This window comes from Stegodyphus dumicola, chromosome 10 (assembly GCF_044657685.1).
Source record: "Stegodyphus dumicola isolate Sdum_Otavi_A_Nest chromosome 10, ASM4465768v1".
In the NCBI taxonomy this organism is placed as follows: domain Eukaryota; kingdom Metazoa; phylum Arthropoda; class Arachnida; order Araneae; family Eresidae; genus Stegodyphus; species Stegodyphus dumicola.
The window spans coordinates 98,183,545-98,202,705 of NC_140777.1; the positions used below are offsets into that span (position 1 = coordinate 98,183,545).

General features: G+C 31.8%; 1 protein-coding gene across 1 annotated transcript in view; it reads left to right on the forward strand.

The window, feature by feature from the left end:
• Cpsf160 (cleavage and polyadenylation specificity factor subunit 1) overlaps nt 1-19,161 on the forward strand; it is a 273,054-nt gene that overhangs the window by 42,284 nt on the left and 211,609 nt on the right. The window contains exons 3-4 of the mRNA XM_085825305.1: nt 7,105-7,245; nt 7,328-7,408. Coding sequence (XP_085681431.1) covers nt 7,105-7,245; nt 7,328-7,408 — 222 coding nt within the window. The remainder of the gene's footprint in view (nt 1-7,104; nt 7,246-7,327; nt 7,409-19,161) is intronic.

Here is a 19,161-nt window from a genome sequence, read left to right on the forward strand (position 1 = left end):
TTTGTTTGGCACTTTCATTGGCATGTATGTTGATTGCCATAATTTGAGGTTCAAAGATTTTAGCACTCACTAACATGTCATTTGTGATGCACCAACTTCTAAGGCATCCTTGAGTTGATCTATTTGAGACAGTCTGCTGCTGAATGTCTCAGACTTTCAGAATGGTGGAGGTCTTAATTTCTTTCTATCTGCAACTGAGCTTTTTAATGTGTTTCCAAAATGAGATTCTGAATATAATGTTTAGAAGCTAATTTTATTTCTAGGTACTGATTGTAAAAGAACTTAATAGTTCCTTAATTGTTCCTGCTTTGCATATGTACAATCCTGCATATATATGTACATTATTACATATATATGCATAGGCATCGTGCAATTGTGCACAATACAATATCATGCAATTGTGCATAAATACTTATGTGAGCATAAAGATCAAATATGTTGCACATTATGAGTATCACACACACAAAAAGAAATCACTCTTTTCTGATTGACTCTTTCTATTGTAAAATCCTGCATATATATGTACAATCCTTTGGCCTTGTACAATCACTATTTACTGTTCGATGGAGAACATCATCTTTCTAATGGCATAGAACTGAACAGAAATGTTATTTAGTGACACCAAGTCTGCATTTGTTATCTCTAAATAAAGCAGAGAGCAAGGCAGACTCTCCCAAAGAATATTTGAAGGTAAGATACTTTTTTATGGCTCACTCTGCGTTTGTAAAAATAGACTGTAATTCATGTATCTTATAAAAAAGGTAACTTTTTTTATTCATTTGGTGTCCATCAAAATTCAAAACATCTTCCCAATATTTTGGCTGTCCAAAGATAACATAAGACCAACACTCACTGATTTTAGAAATTAGAAAAATTTCTTACGGAAATACATATTAACATAAAAAAGGCTCATGTATTCTATAAAAGTTTATCAACTGTTATTATATATATATTATTCACTGATTTTTAGTAGCTTTTTTATTTAAACTTTTTAGTTCTGATAAGAAGGAAAAAATATTGGATTTACATAATCAATTACAGTCAAAAGTTGTTAATTCAGACACCCATAATCCGGAATGATCTATAATCGGGACCTCAAAGCTACAAACTTTTTGCGCATGCGTCACGTTGACGCATGAGCGTAAGACCTTTACAGCTGCGAATATGCTTGTGCACGTGTGCAAAATGCGTTTACGAGTGCACGTTTAATGTATAACGGACGGTATAAGCTAAGCTAAAATTATCTAATTATCTATTTCAGTTGTTTGTTTAATGTTGCAGATTGCGTTGTTCCTTAATCTTCGAATTGGATCCGGCTTATTATTTTTTGCAAACTGCTAGAGCAATTTTATAAAAGTAAGCTTGAACTTTCGATTATGTCAAATAGAATTTCTGATATATATTTACTAATATGTAAAGGATTTACAAAGCGAAAGTATATTTTGAAGTTCATTAAACAAAAAGTGGAATTGCTGCAAAAAATGGATAAAGGCATATCCTTTGTTTATCTAAACTTTGTTTATCTTTAATGCGGCGGCGGGCGCGCAGTGAATTGGAAGTTGTTCTGTCAGCACTATCCTTATCTTCAGGGCAGATGTTTTTATTTTATTTGGCTTATAATTCCTTACTAAATGTAGTATTTCATCTCGATGTACTCTGTCTTTGATATGATTTAAATCAAATTCCTCGTCATTATAATTCGCTTCCGATAGCGAAGAAAGTGACAGAGGTTATTGAAAACGAAAAAAATTCGAATTAGTCGGTAGACACAGCAATTATAGGACTTGAACAGCGGAACTATGTAACTAAACAAGAAATTATGTCTGTTTATAGAATTAAAGAGAATGTATTATCACGTAAAAAATGAAGCAACTTAAACAACTTACATTGAAAGAAATGTTTAATAAAGTAAACAAATAAATATTAAGCTTTTTTTTTTTTGTAAATTTTGATACCCTTTAGATCATAATTGTTCTTCATTTCATAAATTACGGTTTCATATTTTGAATTTTTATAATTTCTGCATGCCATCTTACCAGATTTAAACTGATGATCTATAATCCGGAAAAATCGATAATCCGGAATCGCTGAAGTCTCGACGAGTACGGATTAACGACTTTTGACTGTATATAAAAAAAATAAATGTGTTAATAGTAAAAGTCATTCTGTGCTTGCTGTTAATTTCAAATTAAAAAAATTCCATGGAATTTGAAAAGCAAAAAATGTAGCCTGCATGCATAAAGAATCAATTATTACAGTAATGTTTGATATGTAAATAGTTGTCGCATGTTTTTTGAATAATTAATTTGGTACTTTTCTGTTATTCACCTGCCACACACTTTAATCGATTTTTCAATTGTAAACAATTTCTAGGGATAAGAATAATTTATTATTCCAAAGATTTGTTTTCATTTTTAATTACTAAAAAATATGAGCTGAAGTGAATGAAGACACTAAACGGGAGACATAAATTTACAAATATCCACTAGTGTGTCAGAAAATATTTCAGTCTTTGGATTTAAGCAGCCTAAGTGAATTCTTCAAAATGTTGACAGGCAGTGCCTCTTTAGCATTTGTTCTGCCATTTTTTCTGCCCTAAAAACGTTCAGTAGATTGGGTATGACAACTTGTGACTGGGCCAAAAAAATTAAATGAATAATTCATTGCGAAGTGATCATATTCTGCTGCTTTTAACTCGGATGATTTATAACCTTTCCAGCAGTCCGAAAATATTGTTCTGTCTGCCATTTTATTCTCTGTCACATCCATTAAAATCTTGGTACAGGAATCTGGAATAGTAACTAGGAAGCATTCTTCTGTTTCTTGGTACAAACCTCCAAAAACCCACTGTGGGGGTAATATGTTACCTATGCTATGTTTCCGTTTTGTGAATAAATGTACATCAGTTTTGATGATTTTTGTCAGCAGTCTTAGTTTTAAGAGGAGGCATTAAGGAATTGCAACAAATCTCTCAAATAATTGTTCCTATCCATCATGGTGTTGTGATTTAATCGAAGCTGTCATTCACAAAAATCAATGGAAGTCACCTATTCATACCACATATAAATAAATCATAGACTAGTGAAAAACGAAATGTGTGAGTTTTCAAACCACATTCCTTTTTGGATGCCTTTCTGTTCTTCGTTTGACTGAAGATCGCAGAACAATTTAACCTCCAGCAAATACAGTCAAAAGTCTTTAATCCGGACATCCATAATCAGGGATGATCTATAATCCGGACCTCAAAGTATATAACTTTCTGTATATAACTTTATCGCTGTATATAACTGTCTGCGCATGTGTAAATGCATAATGCGTTTACGCATGCACATAATACGTTTGCGCATGCTCGTTTAATGTATAACAGACGGTATAAGCTAAGCTAAGCTAAAATTATCTAATTATCTATTTCAGGTAATATTGCAGATTGCGTTGTTCCTTAATCTTCTAATTGGATCCGGCTTATTATTTTTTGCAGACTGTTAGAGCTTATAAAAGTAAACTTGAACTTTAAATTATGTCAAAAAAAATTTCCGATTTTGGAGCTGCCAAAGGATCTACAAAGCGAAAGCATGTTTCAATGTCCATCAAACAAAATGTGGAATTGCTGCAAAAAATGGATAAATGCATATCCTTTGTTTTTCTAACCATTCCGAAATCTGTTTATCAATTTCACACTGCTCTGCGGGGAGGGGGAAACGTCGCGGCGCACAATGAACTGGAAGTTGATCTGTCGGCACTATCCTTATCTTCAGGGCAGATGTTTTTATTTTATTCGGTTTATAATTCCTTACTAAATGTAGTATTTAATCTCGATGTACTCCATCTTTGATATGATTTAAATCAAATTCTTTGTCATTTTAAATATCACAAATAAACATCAAATAGTTTTCTGGTTGCAATTTTCTAATTTTGACTATGCGTAATGTATGCTTTACGCATGCGCGTTGAAAGAAATGTTTAATAAAGTAAACAAATAAATATTAAGCTCTTTTTTTGTAAATTTTGATACCCTTTAGATCATAATTGCTCTTTATTTCATAAATTATGGTTTCATATTTTTAATTTTATAATTTCTGCATGCCATCTTACCAGATTTAAACTGATGATCTATAATCCGGAATCACCGATGTCCTGACAAGTCCGGATTAAAGATTTTTGACTGTATATAACTTTCATCAAATGTTTTATTTGAACTCAGTCTTTCTATAAGTTTATAAATAAGACCTTTATCTTGAAAGAATGTAATTACCATTTGTTTGTTGTTCAATAAATCTCAAATTTTCAAGTTCATTGCTGTAAAATACAAAAATTAGACACACAAACCAATGAATTTAAAAGAAATGAATTGCACAAGGGAAATGAATCGACAAATGGTTTAGTACTCAGATATAGATGAATAGTTTAATGAATTTTAACTAATTCATATTTCAAATGTTAAACATAGTATTCTTTTCTGTTATGCACCTGCCATGCTTTTTGACGCATGGCAGCTTATGATTTGTTGGCCATCATTTGTATTTGTCATCTATAAACCATTCTAGACTGTTTATTACCATTCTAGAACTAGAGACTGTTTAAAATTAAAAAATCTAGCAAAATATGTGGCAGGCACATACTGGAAAAGTACCATTAATTTTATGTTTAATATTTAGTTTAATTTTGTAAAATTAAAAGCTGATAAAATTCAACTGATCATAAGATGAGTTAATTCTTCGTAAATTCAACTGTTAAACAACCTGCCAGTTTTGATATTTTGCTTTATTGTAGCATAATTGAAATAAGAACTGTTTAGAAAATAATTAATAATAATTAACAAAAGTTAATTTATATTTGTAATGTGCCTTTTCAAGTGGATGAACTCTGGAAGCTATTCCATTAAACTCTGATAATAATTCATTCATTTGATTCATGATAGTTTTTTATTTAATTGGTTAATTTTTGTAATTTTCCCATATGTAGCATCAGTATAAATAATTTTCCTTAGAAATCTGTAACAAAGTCAACATTAAGACACAATAACACGCCGAATAAATACTAATAAGGAATAATAAGGAATTATTTCCTATCTTGTTCATTTGCGGTTTAGCTGAGGATGGTGGTTCGGTAAAACCATCGAAACTAGTCCTGTGAAAATTTTGTAAATATAACGTTGATTTTTGTTGTTTGACTTCTGAATTAGTAAAGTCAACATTCCTAAGATAAGTTACTCTTCAAGTGGTAAATAAAAATTGGTCCCTGTGTTTCATTAGGATTGTCTAACTTTAAATTGGCTTCTTTCTCAAAAATGTAAGCATGAATACATGATATTACAATAAATTAATTACCTTTTGTTAGAGCAACCTTTGCAAGCACTTTGACAAAATTTGGTGATATTTAAATTAACTTGAAAACATTTATTTATCTTTGTGGAAACCATAATTTGGCAGCTGCTGCTACAATAGAACCAAATATTGGTGCTTTCTGATTTTGACCCATATTTAACTGCTTATTGCACCATCTGGTGGAAATTTATTCTTCAACCCAAAATGTATGAAGTGCAAAAGCAATATGAGAAGGAATCTTGGAACATGAAACAAATTATCTGCATGATTTTTCCCCCTTTGTATCCACAAATTCCTCTAAAAAATCTGATGATGAAATTTGCCTTCTCACTCGGTATGCAAAGTTAAGTAATTGTGAAGGAGGGAGAAAAAATCTTTTTTCAGATGATAGTAAGTTAAATATAGTTGACACATTAGGGGCTGAGTGAAGCATGCAAAAAAGGGGGGGAGAATATCATGGAAAAACACTGCTTCTTATGGAAAGTTAAAAATGGCTAACTTATTAGAGGCAAAATAAAAGTAATGAAAGTTCAATATCATGCAATTGTGCATAAGTACTTAAGTGAGCATAAGAGCATAAAGATCAAATATGTTGCACATTCTGAATATCACACAAAAAAAAAAAAAAAAACACCACTCTCTCTTTTCTGATTGACTCTTTCTATTGTTAAATAATGAACAATCAGGAATCAGCAATAAAGACAGAAGTATGTATGTTCCTCACATTATGTAAAAGCACTGGGTCCTAGACATACCAGATTTTGAACATACATAACATGCGCACTTCAAAGCCTGAATTTTGAATTTTTTAAAATTTATTCCATATTTTCCGCAATTTAATGAATTATTAATAAAAAATTGAGTGACTTCAAAGCAGTGTGTTGCCAATCTACAGAGTATAAGATAATTCTATATCAGATTTAATCAATAAACTCAGCTATTTAATACAAATATATTACTGCTGTCTGAAATAAAATATTTTTATCATACATGTGCCTGAATACTTCCATTTGCAAAGCATGAGTTATTTAATTTTTCTTTCAAATTAATTTTGTCATTAATTAACAAACTAAAAGATTTTAATGAGCAAAAATGCAGATTAATCCCCATTAATTGACACTAGCTGGATTAATTAAAATCAGTAAAATATCCTATGTATATTTTATTTTTTATAGTAACTTTTTCAGGCAGGTAGTAAATTAAATATGATAAACATTTTATAGGAAGATACATATTAAATGGATGACATGAGATTGTTAATTGTGTAATCAAAATAGTTTTAAAATTAAACACATTAAAATGTTAAAAATCTGCTGATTAACTTTGTTACGTCTAGCAACTTATCTTTTGATTTTGGGGACTGGCCAAAGTCTCAGTTTTAACTAGGAAATGCCATAAATTTTTTAACTACAAGTTTTAAATTTAAGATTGATTTATATTTTTCAATACTTTCTTTTTAGTGTATAAATTTTAATTTATTATAGTCAATTATATTATCAGTATAATATTAATTTATGTTGTATTATTATTTCATATTAATTTTAAATTATATTAATAAAAATGTTTAAATATTATAATTGATATTTTTATTTAATTCATTATTATAATATTTTATTAATAATAAGTTGGTATGATCAATTATTGTTATTATTTTATAAATAGTAATTTAGTATAATCAATTATATTTATTATAGTAATATAATTATAATTGTATTTATTATAGTAATATAATTATAATTGTATTTATTATAGTAACATAATTACAATTTAATTTATAAAGATTCCTGCCATTGGAGAACCCAAACTGAAGTTGGAATGTGTTCAGGTTTTTCCTTTGTTTGGAAATGTGATGTCAATGCAGTCCGTGCGACTTGCTGGATCATCCAGAGATGCCCTGCTTTTGAGTTTTAAAGAAGCTAAAGTGAGACTTTTGAATAAGTGTTAAAAATTTTCTCCTGTATTTATTATTTTTTCAAACACTTTTTCCCCCCTCTCAATTTTAGTTATCCTTGGTTGAATATGATCCATCGACTCATGATTTGAAAACTTTATCTCTGCATTATTTTGAGGAAGAGGATATGAAGGTAATTATTATATTATTTGAATTAATTTTCTGAAGGTGTAAATGAACATGTTTTTATCAAATCTGTATTGATCACTTTGACATTCTGTGTGTAAGTTGGTCCTTGAAAAATGCAAGTTTGGTCTGTGAAAATCATAATATGCAATTTTTATATATAATTTATATGCAACCTTTTATAAAATTTTTCTATATATTCAATTGCAATATACAGGGTGTCTGAGAAGTCCCTATACCCCTGGTTGGAATATCATAAAAAGCTGGATGTTCAAGAAATCTCCATACCTCTGGTTGGAATACCACAAGGGGAATTTTAGTTTACTTATTTGATAATTATATATTATAGTTTATTACTTACATACGTGAACAATGTATCCAATACATATGCTCCATTGTGCTGTAGACACAAATGTATCCCTGTGTCCTCCTTTTGGAGCAACCGAGGGCTTATCCTTCGAAAATTTTCTTCTGCACTTTCATGTAATTTTTCATTTGTCCTGTACCAACAGTAAGAGACATGTGACATGATTATTCCCCAAAATGATTTGTCTGGTGTGGAAAGGTCCAAGTTTCATGGAGGCCATTTCAGTGGGAGTGGAGATGTTTGAGAACTAGGCCCAATCCTGCAGCCTGGAAACTGTTCATTAACAGCAAAATGCACTAGAGCTCATCTGCTGTACCCAGACAGGATCCATGACTCTCATTTGCAACTGAGTTATTAGCTCATTTGGAACATATGTAAATAAGAATGCCCAGTTACACATTCATCAAGAAACATGATTCGATTACACTGATATTTTTCTCTTTGATATTCAGACGTAGGAGACTGGAACTTCCTGGCCACTCTTTAGAACTGTTTCTAAGAAATGATGGAAAACTGCATCAGCAAAGGTGAGGATAAAGTATACAAATCATAATAGTTAATTAGTATCTCACAGCTTCTGTAGTCAATGCAAGATCAAAATGTAGCAAGGATCATTAGGTGTTCCATGCTCATTTATCAAGCAAGTTTCTCTTTCAAAACAAATTGTAGTAAATTTTGCTTGTTATATTCAGTTACATTATATAAAATGCTTGGAATCCTTCTTTGCAAGCTGTATAATTGGATTACAGACTTGAAAAAAAGAAAAAAAAAAAAAAAAAAAGAGTGAATACTTGACATATATGATGTTGGTTAGCCAGTTATATGTGTACAGTGGAACACATCTGGATATAGCATAGTATGATTTTTGTCAGTTAGTCAAAAAAAAAAAAAAAAAAAATTAAGCAACTTTTAAAAATTTGCAAGAAATAGTTACAAATTTCATAAAGCCACATTTGAGGGGAAAAAAAATTGCTTTGTTTGATGGTCCAAGCAATCAAGTTTTGATAGTTTTAGTTTGTTCATAAATGGAGATATGTGCAAAAAATTATTTAAGCATTAAATTTAAAAATAAATTGAGTTTTGGAATTTACCACATTGCTTTGTCATGGACAAACTGTATTTGTGTAAAATTTGACCTCAAAAGCTTATCTGTAAGTTAGTCAAAAATCAATAACAGAATTCTGACCATAGTGAAACTCCATGAATGAACTAAATAATAGCTTATAAAAAATGAACTATAAACATACATCTCCAATGCATCCAGCACATTAAACACCAAGTTTCTCACCATTGTGGATAATCGTATCCTCTAGGTAGCACTGACATGCAAATAATATCTTACGAATATCATATTCATGTGGTTTCTCACAATGTGCATAAGTACATGTACCCTTTAAACCACTTTTCCACGCAAGTGACTGTTTACACATATTGCATTCATATAGTTTCTTTCCACTGTGCACAGTTGTCTTTCTAAATCACTTCTGAATACGAATTATAATAAATATCGCATATGTGTAACTTCTCATCAGTATGCATAAATATTTTATCTTATCAGGTTCAATGTTCCTTCTAACCTTCTTCGGAAACATACAATGACCTGACTAGGAACAGAGAGCTTACTAAAGCTATGTTCACTAATTGTAGTAAGTAGACAGGATACAGACGAAGGGTATACAAAACCCTTTATTTTTTTTTATATACAATGACTTCCGTACTTCGGAATACAATGACCCTCCACTCGGGGTCTAACGTAAAAGATATCAAAATAAAACTAAACTCTAATTTAACTTTAGAACAATATACGTGGAAGATTGGCCTTATAATAACAGGAAGCGTATGTAGCACAGAGACTGTGAACACTACAATACGTTTAATTTATCAAGAGGATTAAAACCTCTGGCCTGGAAGGCAAATAGCAACTGCGTAACTTCTAAGGTAAGCGGCCTGCTTCGAACTCACTGCTTCCTCTCTTTTGCTTGGCAAAAAGCCACAACTTAAGTACTTGGCGTTCGCCAGACAAACTTTGCATAAAATCCTTCACGCTTATAATTCTGGCCGGAAGTAGAAAATAAGAAGTGATAGTAAAGATTTAAAATAAAATAAACGTTAGTAAAACTTAAGATCCTTACATACTTCCCGCCAGAGTTAATTAGTTTGAAACTGAGGTCTAAAACGACCTTGTTGAAAACTTTTAGCTCTAGAATATAACGCGAGGCCAACCTTTTACAATCATAACTTCGTTAGAAACTAGAAAATTTAAAAGAAAGAAATTTGTTACAATAGCAGCTCCCAGGATCTACAACAATCTTTTTTTTTTTTTTTTCATCTGTACTGCATCTAAACAGGAGCTTTATTCAATTCTGGTTCCTTCCAGAGATCTGGAAGGAAAACTAGTTTAATGAAATGTTACACAATGACATTGCAAATAACATATAGAATATACTTCTCTTAACATTCTTATTTCATTCATGACTATTTTAATTATCTCTCCCGGTGCTCTCTGACATGTGTTGTAAAAGAACACCAAACACGAATGTGTTTATGTCTATGTGTTCAAAACTTCCTCCTACAATCAAAACACTAACGTGTTAAAATTCAACATAACGAGACCTCTTAACACACCCTACTTTCAACTCTAAACCCTGAGGTACTATTCTAAAAGTGGCTAACTCTAAAGTGTAGCGTCAGAGAGCCTAACTACATCATTCAACCTTTACCACATATTCGCCATGATTTAATCTTTACAGTCACACGAATAACAAATTTTTAACATTACTTTCACTTTTACCATATCACGGTATTTCTTAACATTTAAAATAACAGAACATATCAACATGCCGTTAATTTTACAGATTTGAAAACATACATTAGTAGTACATTGTTAACTTCTATTCTTTTCAAAGCAAGTGCCAATTCTTTCTACATTGAAATAATACTACATTTCAAAAAGTCTTTCAGACTAAAACTTCTTTCTTGCTAGAATGTTTTAAATAAAATTTATACAATAACTTTTTACAATATTTAAGTCTTTACACAACGCTATTATACATCAACTTTAGTTTTACGCGCGAGTAATTGAAAAACATAATAAGAAAATCGGTCACAACTCATTTCTCGCCCTTTTGGCGATAAAGGTAGACCTCGCATGAGGTAAAACTTCTTGAAATCTGCCACTTGCAGTAAGAATGAAAGATTAACTTAAGTTTGCAACGTAACATAAAATTTTACTTATCTTTGTAATATTCGGACATCCTTTTCTGGGCCCAGTCTTTAAAGGTATAGCAGATAGTAGCTTGGTTGATCCTCCTTCTTGTACGGGCTCGCCCTTCAGTGCTTTCCTCTGGAAGCTTCCGTTTTTCACCAGTATGGCCACCCTTGAACACCTTCCTTTTGTCCTCTGCTTGTGGTCTTGGCCGTTTGAAGGCAGCTGGTCTTGGTGGAACCGTATGTAGCACAGAGACTGTGAACACTACAATACGTTTAATTTATCAAGAGGATTAAAACCTCTGGCCTGGAAGGCAAATAGCAACTGCGTAACTTCTAAGGTAAGCGGCCTGCTTCGAACTCACTGCTTCCTCTCTTTTGCTTGGCAAAAGGCCACAACTTAAGTACTTGGCGTTCGCCAGACAAACTTTGCATAAAATCCTTCACGCTTATAATTCTGGCCGGAAGTAGAAAATAAGAAGTGATAGTAAAGATTTAAAATAAAATAAACGTTAGTAAAACTTATCCTTACAATCTCACATATTTTTGTTTGCAAATGATCTCCTACATATGACACATTCATGTGTTTTTTCACCAGTGAGTGTACTGTATGCAGATAATTTATTACATCTATCATATTCATGCTGTTTACTGCCTACAGTGGCCAAGTGGTTAAGACAGCTGAATCCTGGTAGTTCAGTCTGGCTTGGGTTTAAACCTAGACAAACAGGCTGGCTGCATGATTGGTTTTCATGGCTTTTTCCATATGTAAGATGATTAGGAGCCACTTTCCCTCACAAAGTCTTTCATGAAAGTATCCCTTCTCTTAGGCAGTTAGCTCTTGTGCCTTTGCCATGTTCAAATAACTCATTTCATTTATTAGTGTGGATAATCGTGTGTTGTTAAATGATATTTCATTTCAAATTATTTGTTATAATCAGTTTGTCATTTGAACAGCGGTGGGAACATGAAATAAATGTACTATATTACTTTGAAATTAAGGATTAGGATTTTATAATTAAAAAACTGGAAGAATGGTAAAAAATAGCAATCCTTTAATTTAAATGCAGAAGTAGGTTGTTAAAACACAAACGGTGTTTACACATTTTTAGAATGATCCATTTAATTATGTTTAAAATGTAAAGAGTACTTTTTTAAATAATTGATCTGATAGCCTTTTCCTGGTTTGTAAGTCTGCATCATGATTTCCTTGATGGAAGGTTTTTACAATAAAATTTCCATGGGGTATCGATTTCCATTACTCTTCCACTTCTTTTCAGAGTCCATCCATTGTGCTAGGTTTGCACTTAGAAAGAACTCCCTTCAAGAGACCAGGGGATGTAATAAGAATATGTTGAAAATGGGTATGTATATATGCACTACCTCATCAGTCTTCATTTTTTTTCAAGAAATGCAGTTTCAAAGTATTATTTGTTTCTTTGTCTTGATGAAGTTTCACTCTTTGAAAGTCATTGGAATAAAGAACTGGAATTTTTCCTGTAACTATTGGATGTAAAACTTTCTTTTGACAGTAGATTTGATTTTAATATTTTTTCTTTCCTCTCTCCTTATTTTTAATTTGTGATTGTAAGAGAATCCTTTGACAATCATAAACTCCATACTGAAACTTCCTTAGCATTGACAGAATCAGGTTTGTACATTTGTTTTCTCTATGTTTTCAATAATAGACTTTTTTCGTTTTTGTTTTTTGTTGCAGTTATTTAGGTAAATCTGTATTTCATTGAGGGTCACATTGTATTTGCATTTATTTTCTGCTAAATAGTTTTCATACAGGTTTCTATAAATTGTTCAGCATTTAGCCACATGCCTTGGGAAAAGCTGGTGAACATTATGTTTTTTTTTTTTATTATTATTATTGTTGCAAATATTGGTTTATTATTGCTACAGGTGTATTTAAAGTCTTTGCAACTGATTTTTGCTTCAGTGGATTTTTTTTGTTACCAATGATTTAATGTTGAAAATGTATGCACTTTTTGCGTGTCCATTTGGAGTCTTCTTTCCCATGCAGGTGCAATGATTGATGGTTTTTCTCTTTCCAATTAATAATGTTGCCTATTTTGTACTTAGAAATTTTAGTATAATACATTTCACAGTGATTTTGAATTATGGAATAGGATCCATCAATCCACAGCTTGTTTAAGTATGATAATTGAAATGGGTTTAGTTTAAAAGTAGGAAATGATATTTCTCATTTCAAATTAATAAGCTGTCATTGGAAATTTTTGTTCCAAAATATTTATTTTTTTAAATATAATTCTTTATTGCAGTTGTTCTAAAAATGTTTAAACAGCCTTTGTATTTGCTTTTAATTTAAACCACATCCTGATATTACATTTGTAAAATCTGAATTCAAAATAATATAGTAGTTTGGGACTTAATGTGATAAGCTGAAAAAAGAAATGTTACCTGGGCGAAAACTTAAAGAAGATTGCATTACATTCTGTCATTTGACACATTTTTGAAATTATTAGTTGTACTTTTTTATCCTGTGTTATTTGTTATTAGTAGTTGTCAGTTTATAGTTTTTCTTTTCTTCCATATTTAGTACTAGCAGCTTTGCTGCCAGCCTTCGTCTGGCTTTTAAATGTACCGGAAAAATGGCTGAAGGGAACACCAAACGTTAAATTTAAAAACTGCATAGAATTTTACTCTGCAGAACAACTTCATAAAAAAAGTTATTATGCATAACAAAATTACAATGAAATAAGCAATATTAATATAAATATTAATTATCTTAATAAATAAATTAACCAACTTCCTTTTGCAAAATCTTATGAACTCAAATGGTATAGGGGAGGTTAAGAACTTTGTTTCCTAAAAAAATCACTCAAAACTTTTCAATATCTTAAAAACAGTGAAATGAGCAATAAATAACATAAAAGAATACAAAAAACAAAAAATTCTGAAAAGCAAAGTATAATTAATGAAATTTTATCTTATATTTTCAAGAGAAAAAAATTACAATGAAATGAGCTATATTTGTTAATACAAATATTAATTATCCTAATTAAAAAATTAACCAACTTTACATTGAAGAAAAAAAATCATGCAGAACTTTTCAATATCTTACAAACAGTGAAATAAGCAAAAAATAACATGAAAGAAACTCAAAAAACATAAAATTCTGCGCAGAATTTTACTCTGTAGAAATATGCCAATATCTTAAAAACAGTGACATAAGAAATACGATGAAAATTGTTGCCAAACCCATATTTCTAAAAGAATGATACTATTCAAAATGATGTGATTTCATAAAAAAATCTATCAACAACAATAAGACAAGAAAATTGTTGCCAAAATCACATTTTTAAAGATGTGAGATGCGAGAAGTGTACTCAAAAGCTTCATTAAAATTTTTTTTAAAAAAATACAAAATATCATCATTTTTCCAAAATTCTTTTTGTAAAAGCAGTCACAAGGATGAAACTTTAACGTGTCCAAAAATCAAAGAAAAATAAATTGTACATTTTTAAAAATAATTTTTTTAGAAAAAATCTCGTTGAAAAGGTGTTAAGTTTCCTTTGTTAAATAAATTCATATTTAATAGATTTACTGAAACACTAAATTTATTTTAAGTTCATAAAATAGCTAAGTGCCTACATTTCATGACGATGTGAAAATGGAGTGTGTAGAGTAAAATCTCACTTTCCTACAGCCCATTATGTCTTAAAATGACACGATTTCGTCACAAAACATAAAATAAAAAAATTCGAATTTCGAAAAAAATCGCTTTGAGGTGCACTGGCTCTTGTCTAAATGCACCTATGTACCAAATTTCGTAGCCATGGGTCTATTAGCTTACACGCAGTGCGAACAAAAGACACACAGATAGACTCTTTCTTTTATTAGAGATTTATGATTGTGCATATATTCTCAGAATGTCAAATGCAGTTTTATGTATCTGAATCTCTTTTATAAACTGCTATATAATAATGAATTTTAAGCTGTGGTAGGAGACAAAATTTTACAGAATGGTTCTTACGGCATGCTAATGATAGATATCCTAAGCCTTTCCAACTGTGGATGTGTTTATAATTTTGCGTTTTTTCCATTTTCCTCCTTAATCCTCAGAGCAGCATGACAGTCTTTATCCAGTCATGATTTTTTTTGTCATTTGTTGTACGTTGCATATGGTTTAAAATCTGTTGCTTATTTATTTTCTCTAATGATCAAATAGTGTCTTGATGAATAAAAGTTTTTGAAAATAGAGATTAAAATAGTTAATTATACAAATTTACCAGTAAAAAATTCTGTTGATTGATTTCATAAGCATACAAAGGGCTAAATGCCTTTTTTTTTTTTTTTCCCATGATGACTGAATGATATATATTCTTGCTTTCTACCCAAATTCTACTTTAGATTTGTTAGTTGCATAGTACAGTCTGCTAACTCTCCTAGTTTTTCTCGTGTCTCCTGACCTTCGGTAGATCACAGAATTATGTGATTTTGAATTTTTAGCCTAAGGAAAATATTTCTCAGTAATACATTGAATTTCTTCAATTCATAAAACTTAAACTGTGCAGATTCCATTCTCTCAACCTGAAGGATTTTTCACCATAATTATTCACATTGAATTTTATTTGATCTAAACTGTCTTAATCTACTGTAGACGTTTAGAGAAGTTTCAATAAATATTCAAACAATGCTTGGTTTGTTTAATATTTGCATATTATGCATATATTATTTTATATCAGTATAGAGTACATTAGTAAGTTTGTCCATTCAGTAGTATGTACATTAATTATTAATTTCATTTTCATGATATTTTAAAGCTTTCAGTATTTTCCTAGTGCAAAATTATAAGAAAGTTACAAAAGAAATCAGCTTGAAGAGCATAAAATTTTAGAATATCTAATTCAATACAGTCAAAAGTCATTAATTCGGACCTCAAAGCTACAAACTTTCTGCGCATGCGTCGCAGACCTTAATATCATAAGACCTTTACCAGATCATAAGACCTTTACGGCTGTGAATATGCGTGTGCGCATGCGCAAAATACGTTTACACATGCGTGTTTAATGTATAACGGACGGTATAAGCTAAGCTAAAATTATCTAATTCAGTTAATGTTGCAGATTGTTGGAAAATATAGCTTATTTTTTAAACCTTTTACTGCATCATCTCTCCTCCTTGAAATGTTTATTTAGTTTAGTTTTTATTTTAATGTAATATAGTAGTTACTTCTACTTCTTTTTCTTGCTGCCACTGTTTGCATTGAGAACGGACTGTTTCAACCTAATTGAGATGCAAAAACGAAACATGATGTTACGTCATCTGAAAAGCTGATTCGTGCCGATAGCTGATTGGTTGCCGTGAGATGACGTCATTCCTACTTCTGCTAGTAAGTATCTCGCGTCGCTCTGGCTCAACCAGTTTGAGTTGATACGAATGTTGTTTGAGTTCGTATTATTATTTTGCTCTACGAGTGTGATTCTAAAATTTAGGAAGTGAAGGAAATTTATTTATAAATAGTAAGTGTTTTTCGTTGGTCTCTTTCGAGAGGTGTACTTGGAGTAGCTCATCTGGACAAGTTTGTGAGTATATTTTTGATTTCTACGCTTTCATTATGGACATTGTCTTGTACATCGATAGGATAGCTTGACTTAGTAAATATGGATGAGATAAATGATTTAGCAATCCTTAATAAGCACGATATTGTTGAGAATATTCTTAAACATGGCACGATTGAGGATTGTAGGCAGATTATGTCTGAGTTTAACTTAGCGTTTAACACGCTTAGAAATGGCTTACGGAAAATCACCCCAGAAATGGAGCAATGGCTCCAAAAAACCTATGCAGAGCTTGAGAAGTGTGTAGCGATTAAACAAGCTGCAGGAGATTCAGTGCAAAATATCTGCGGTAGCATCCCGTTAGTTAATACTAGCAATGATTCGACATCTAATCAAACTACAAAGCAACCCAAACCAGTTTCAAATGTTATTCAGGAAATAAGCAAAATAAATAATTATAATGAAAAATGGATTACACCCAAAAAATACCACAAACGCACACTTAGTGAAAGCAGCAACGGTTCAATGACGTCAACCAAAAATAAATACGCTTCATTAAAAATAGATGATAAAATGGACACTACAAATGTTAGTTCGCTAAACTCACAAGAAGACAGTACTAATAATAAAGGTGATTTCATTACGCCTAACAAAAAGGCTAACAGAATTCCGCCGATTATCATTTCAGATGTCACGGACTGGAAAGCCCTCAGAGATGATATTAAGCAATTTACCATATCCATGGAATGTGTACAGAAAGGTGGTGATATCCACATTAAAGTAAAATCGGACACTGAGTATCGTGAAGTCACGAGATACCTAGACGAAAAGGAAATTCCTTACCATACCTTTCCTCTCCCTCAGGATAAACCGATAAGAGTTGTAATCAAAAAATTATCTGTTCACACCAAACCCGAGGACATTATGGAAGAACTAATAGACAATAACATCCCGGTTAAAACAGTAAGACAAGTTACCAAGAAAATAGACAATGAAATTGTCAAACTACCCACTTTCATGGTTGAAGTCAAACGCAGCATAGAAGGCAAGAAAATATACAACATAACGCATATTCTAGATTTGGCTGTTAAAATTACTCCCTTCAGACCCACTCCAGGACACAAACAGTGTCACCACTGTCAGAGGTATGGCCACAGTCGTGCTCACTGTAAGCACAAGCCCAGGTGTTTAAAATGCGGGCAAAACCATATTACTACTACATGTACAAAAGACAGAAACTTACCCGGCAAATGTTGCCTCTGCGGAGGCCCCCACATTAGTTCGTACCGTGGTTGCGAAATGCATCCGGATAACTTGAAAAGAAAAATTGCAGAAAAAGAATTTCAAAAAGAAGCGAGAAAAACTTCAAAAAATAGTCCCCCTGATATCAACTTAGAAAATTTCCCACCTCTTCCAAGAAGAAACATAACTCAAAATAGCAGTGAAAATGTTAATGAGCAAAATGCTTCATCCACCAATCGGGACGCAGCTGTCGAAAGTGAGAACTTAGGCTCCGTTTCCGATTTCATAATTTGGCTAAAGAAATTATTCCTGCAAGGAAAAAATCTCTTCGAGCAGTTCTTAAAATCTAAATCAATATTGGAAAAAATCCAAGTCGGCTGGGAAGCCTTTGAACTTTTATCAAGCATCAATTATGAATTTTAACCACATTAACCGTAATTCAAGAACTCACCTCACTGCCCCCAGCAGTTTAAATCTTGCATTTTTTAACGCCAACGGTATTCGCCACAAGAACGTTGAAGTTGCAAACTTCCTTACTCACCATAATATTGATGTGTTTCTAGTGAATGAAACTTGGCTCAGACCTAATGATAAGTTCAAGATCAATGGTTACAACGCATTCAGGACGGACAGAGACCATAACAGGGGTGGCGGTACTATGATATTAATTAAAAGGCATCTGCACGCCAACGAGTTTAATATTCCCAATAGCAGCAGCATTGAAACCACTGCGATCGTTGTGCATTCGCGGACAAATGAGCCGATTGTCATCATCTCGGCTTATAATCCCCCCAGAAACATTCTCACCAACAATGACTTGCAAATTTTTAACAATATCACTCACCCTGTTATTATAGCAGGGGACCTGAATTCTAAACATCATAGCTGGAATTCTCAAAGAAATAACACAAATGGCAACAAACTTTACAACTATGCTCTTACGAATGACCTTAGAATTTTTGGACCAACGGAACCTACCAGGTATCATCATACAGGCAGCTCGGATGTTCTCGACATTGTTATTACAAAAAATATCCAGCAAATCCCTTTCCTAAAGGTGATTAATCAATTAACCTCTGACCATCTCCCTGTTAAATTTACTTACCATGGCTTTGAGAAGACCTTGCCTTTAAAGAAAATTATAAAGTGGCAGACATTTAATAATTCTCTAGAACAATTACCTGCACACCTGGCTCTTGCCGATATTATAGACATTGAGTACAATATCACTAAGATCAATAGTAAAATTAAGAAAGCCCTTGATGATTCCACCAAATTCAAAGATTATAAGAAAGATAAGCTCCCCGACCACATCATTGAGAAAATAAAAGACAAAAACCGCACAGCAAAAATCTGGCGAAGAACAGGCGATCCCACTGTTAAAAGAAATCTGAACAGAAAAATTAGGAACAT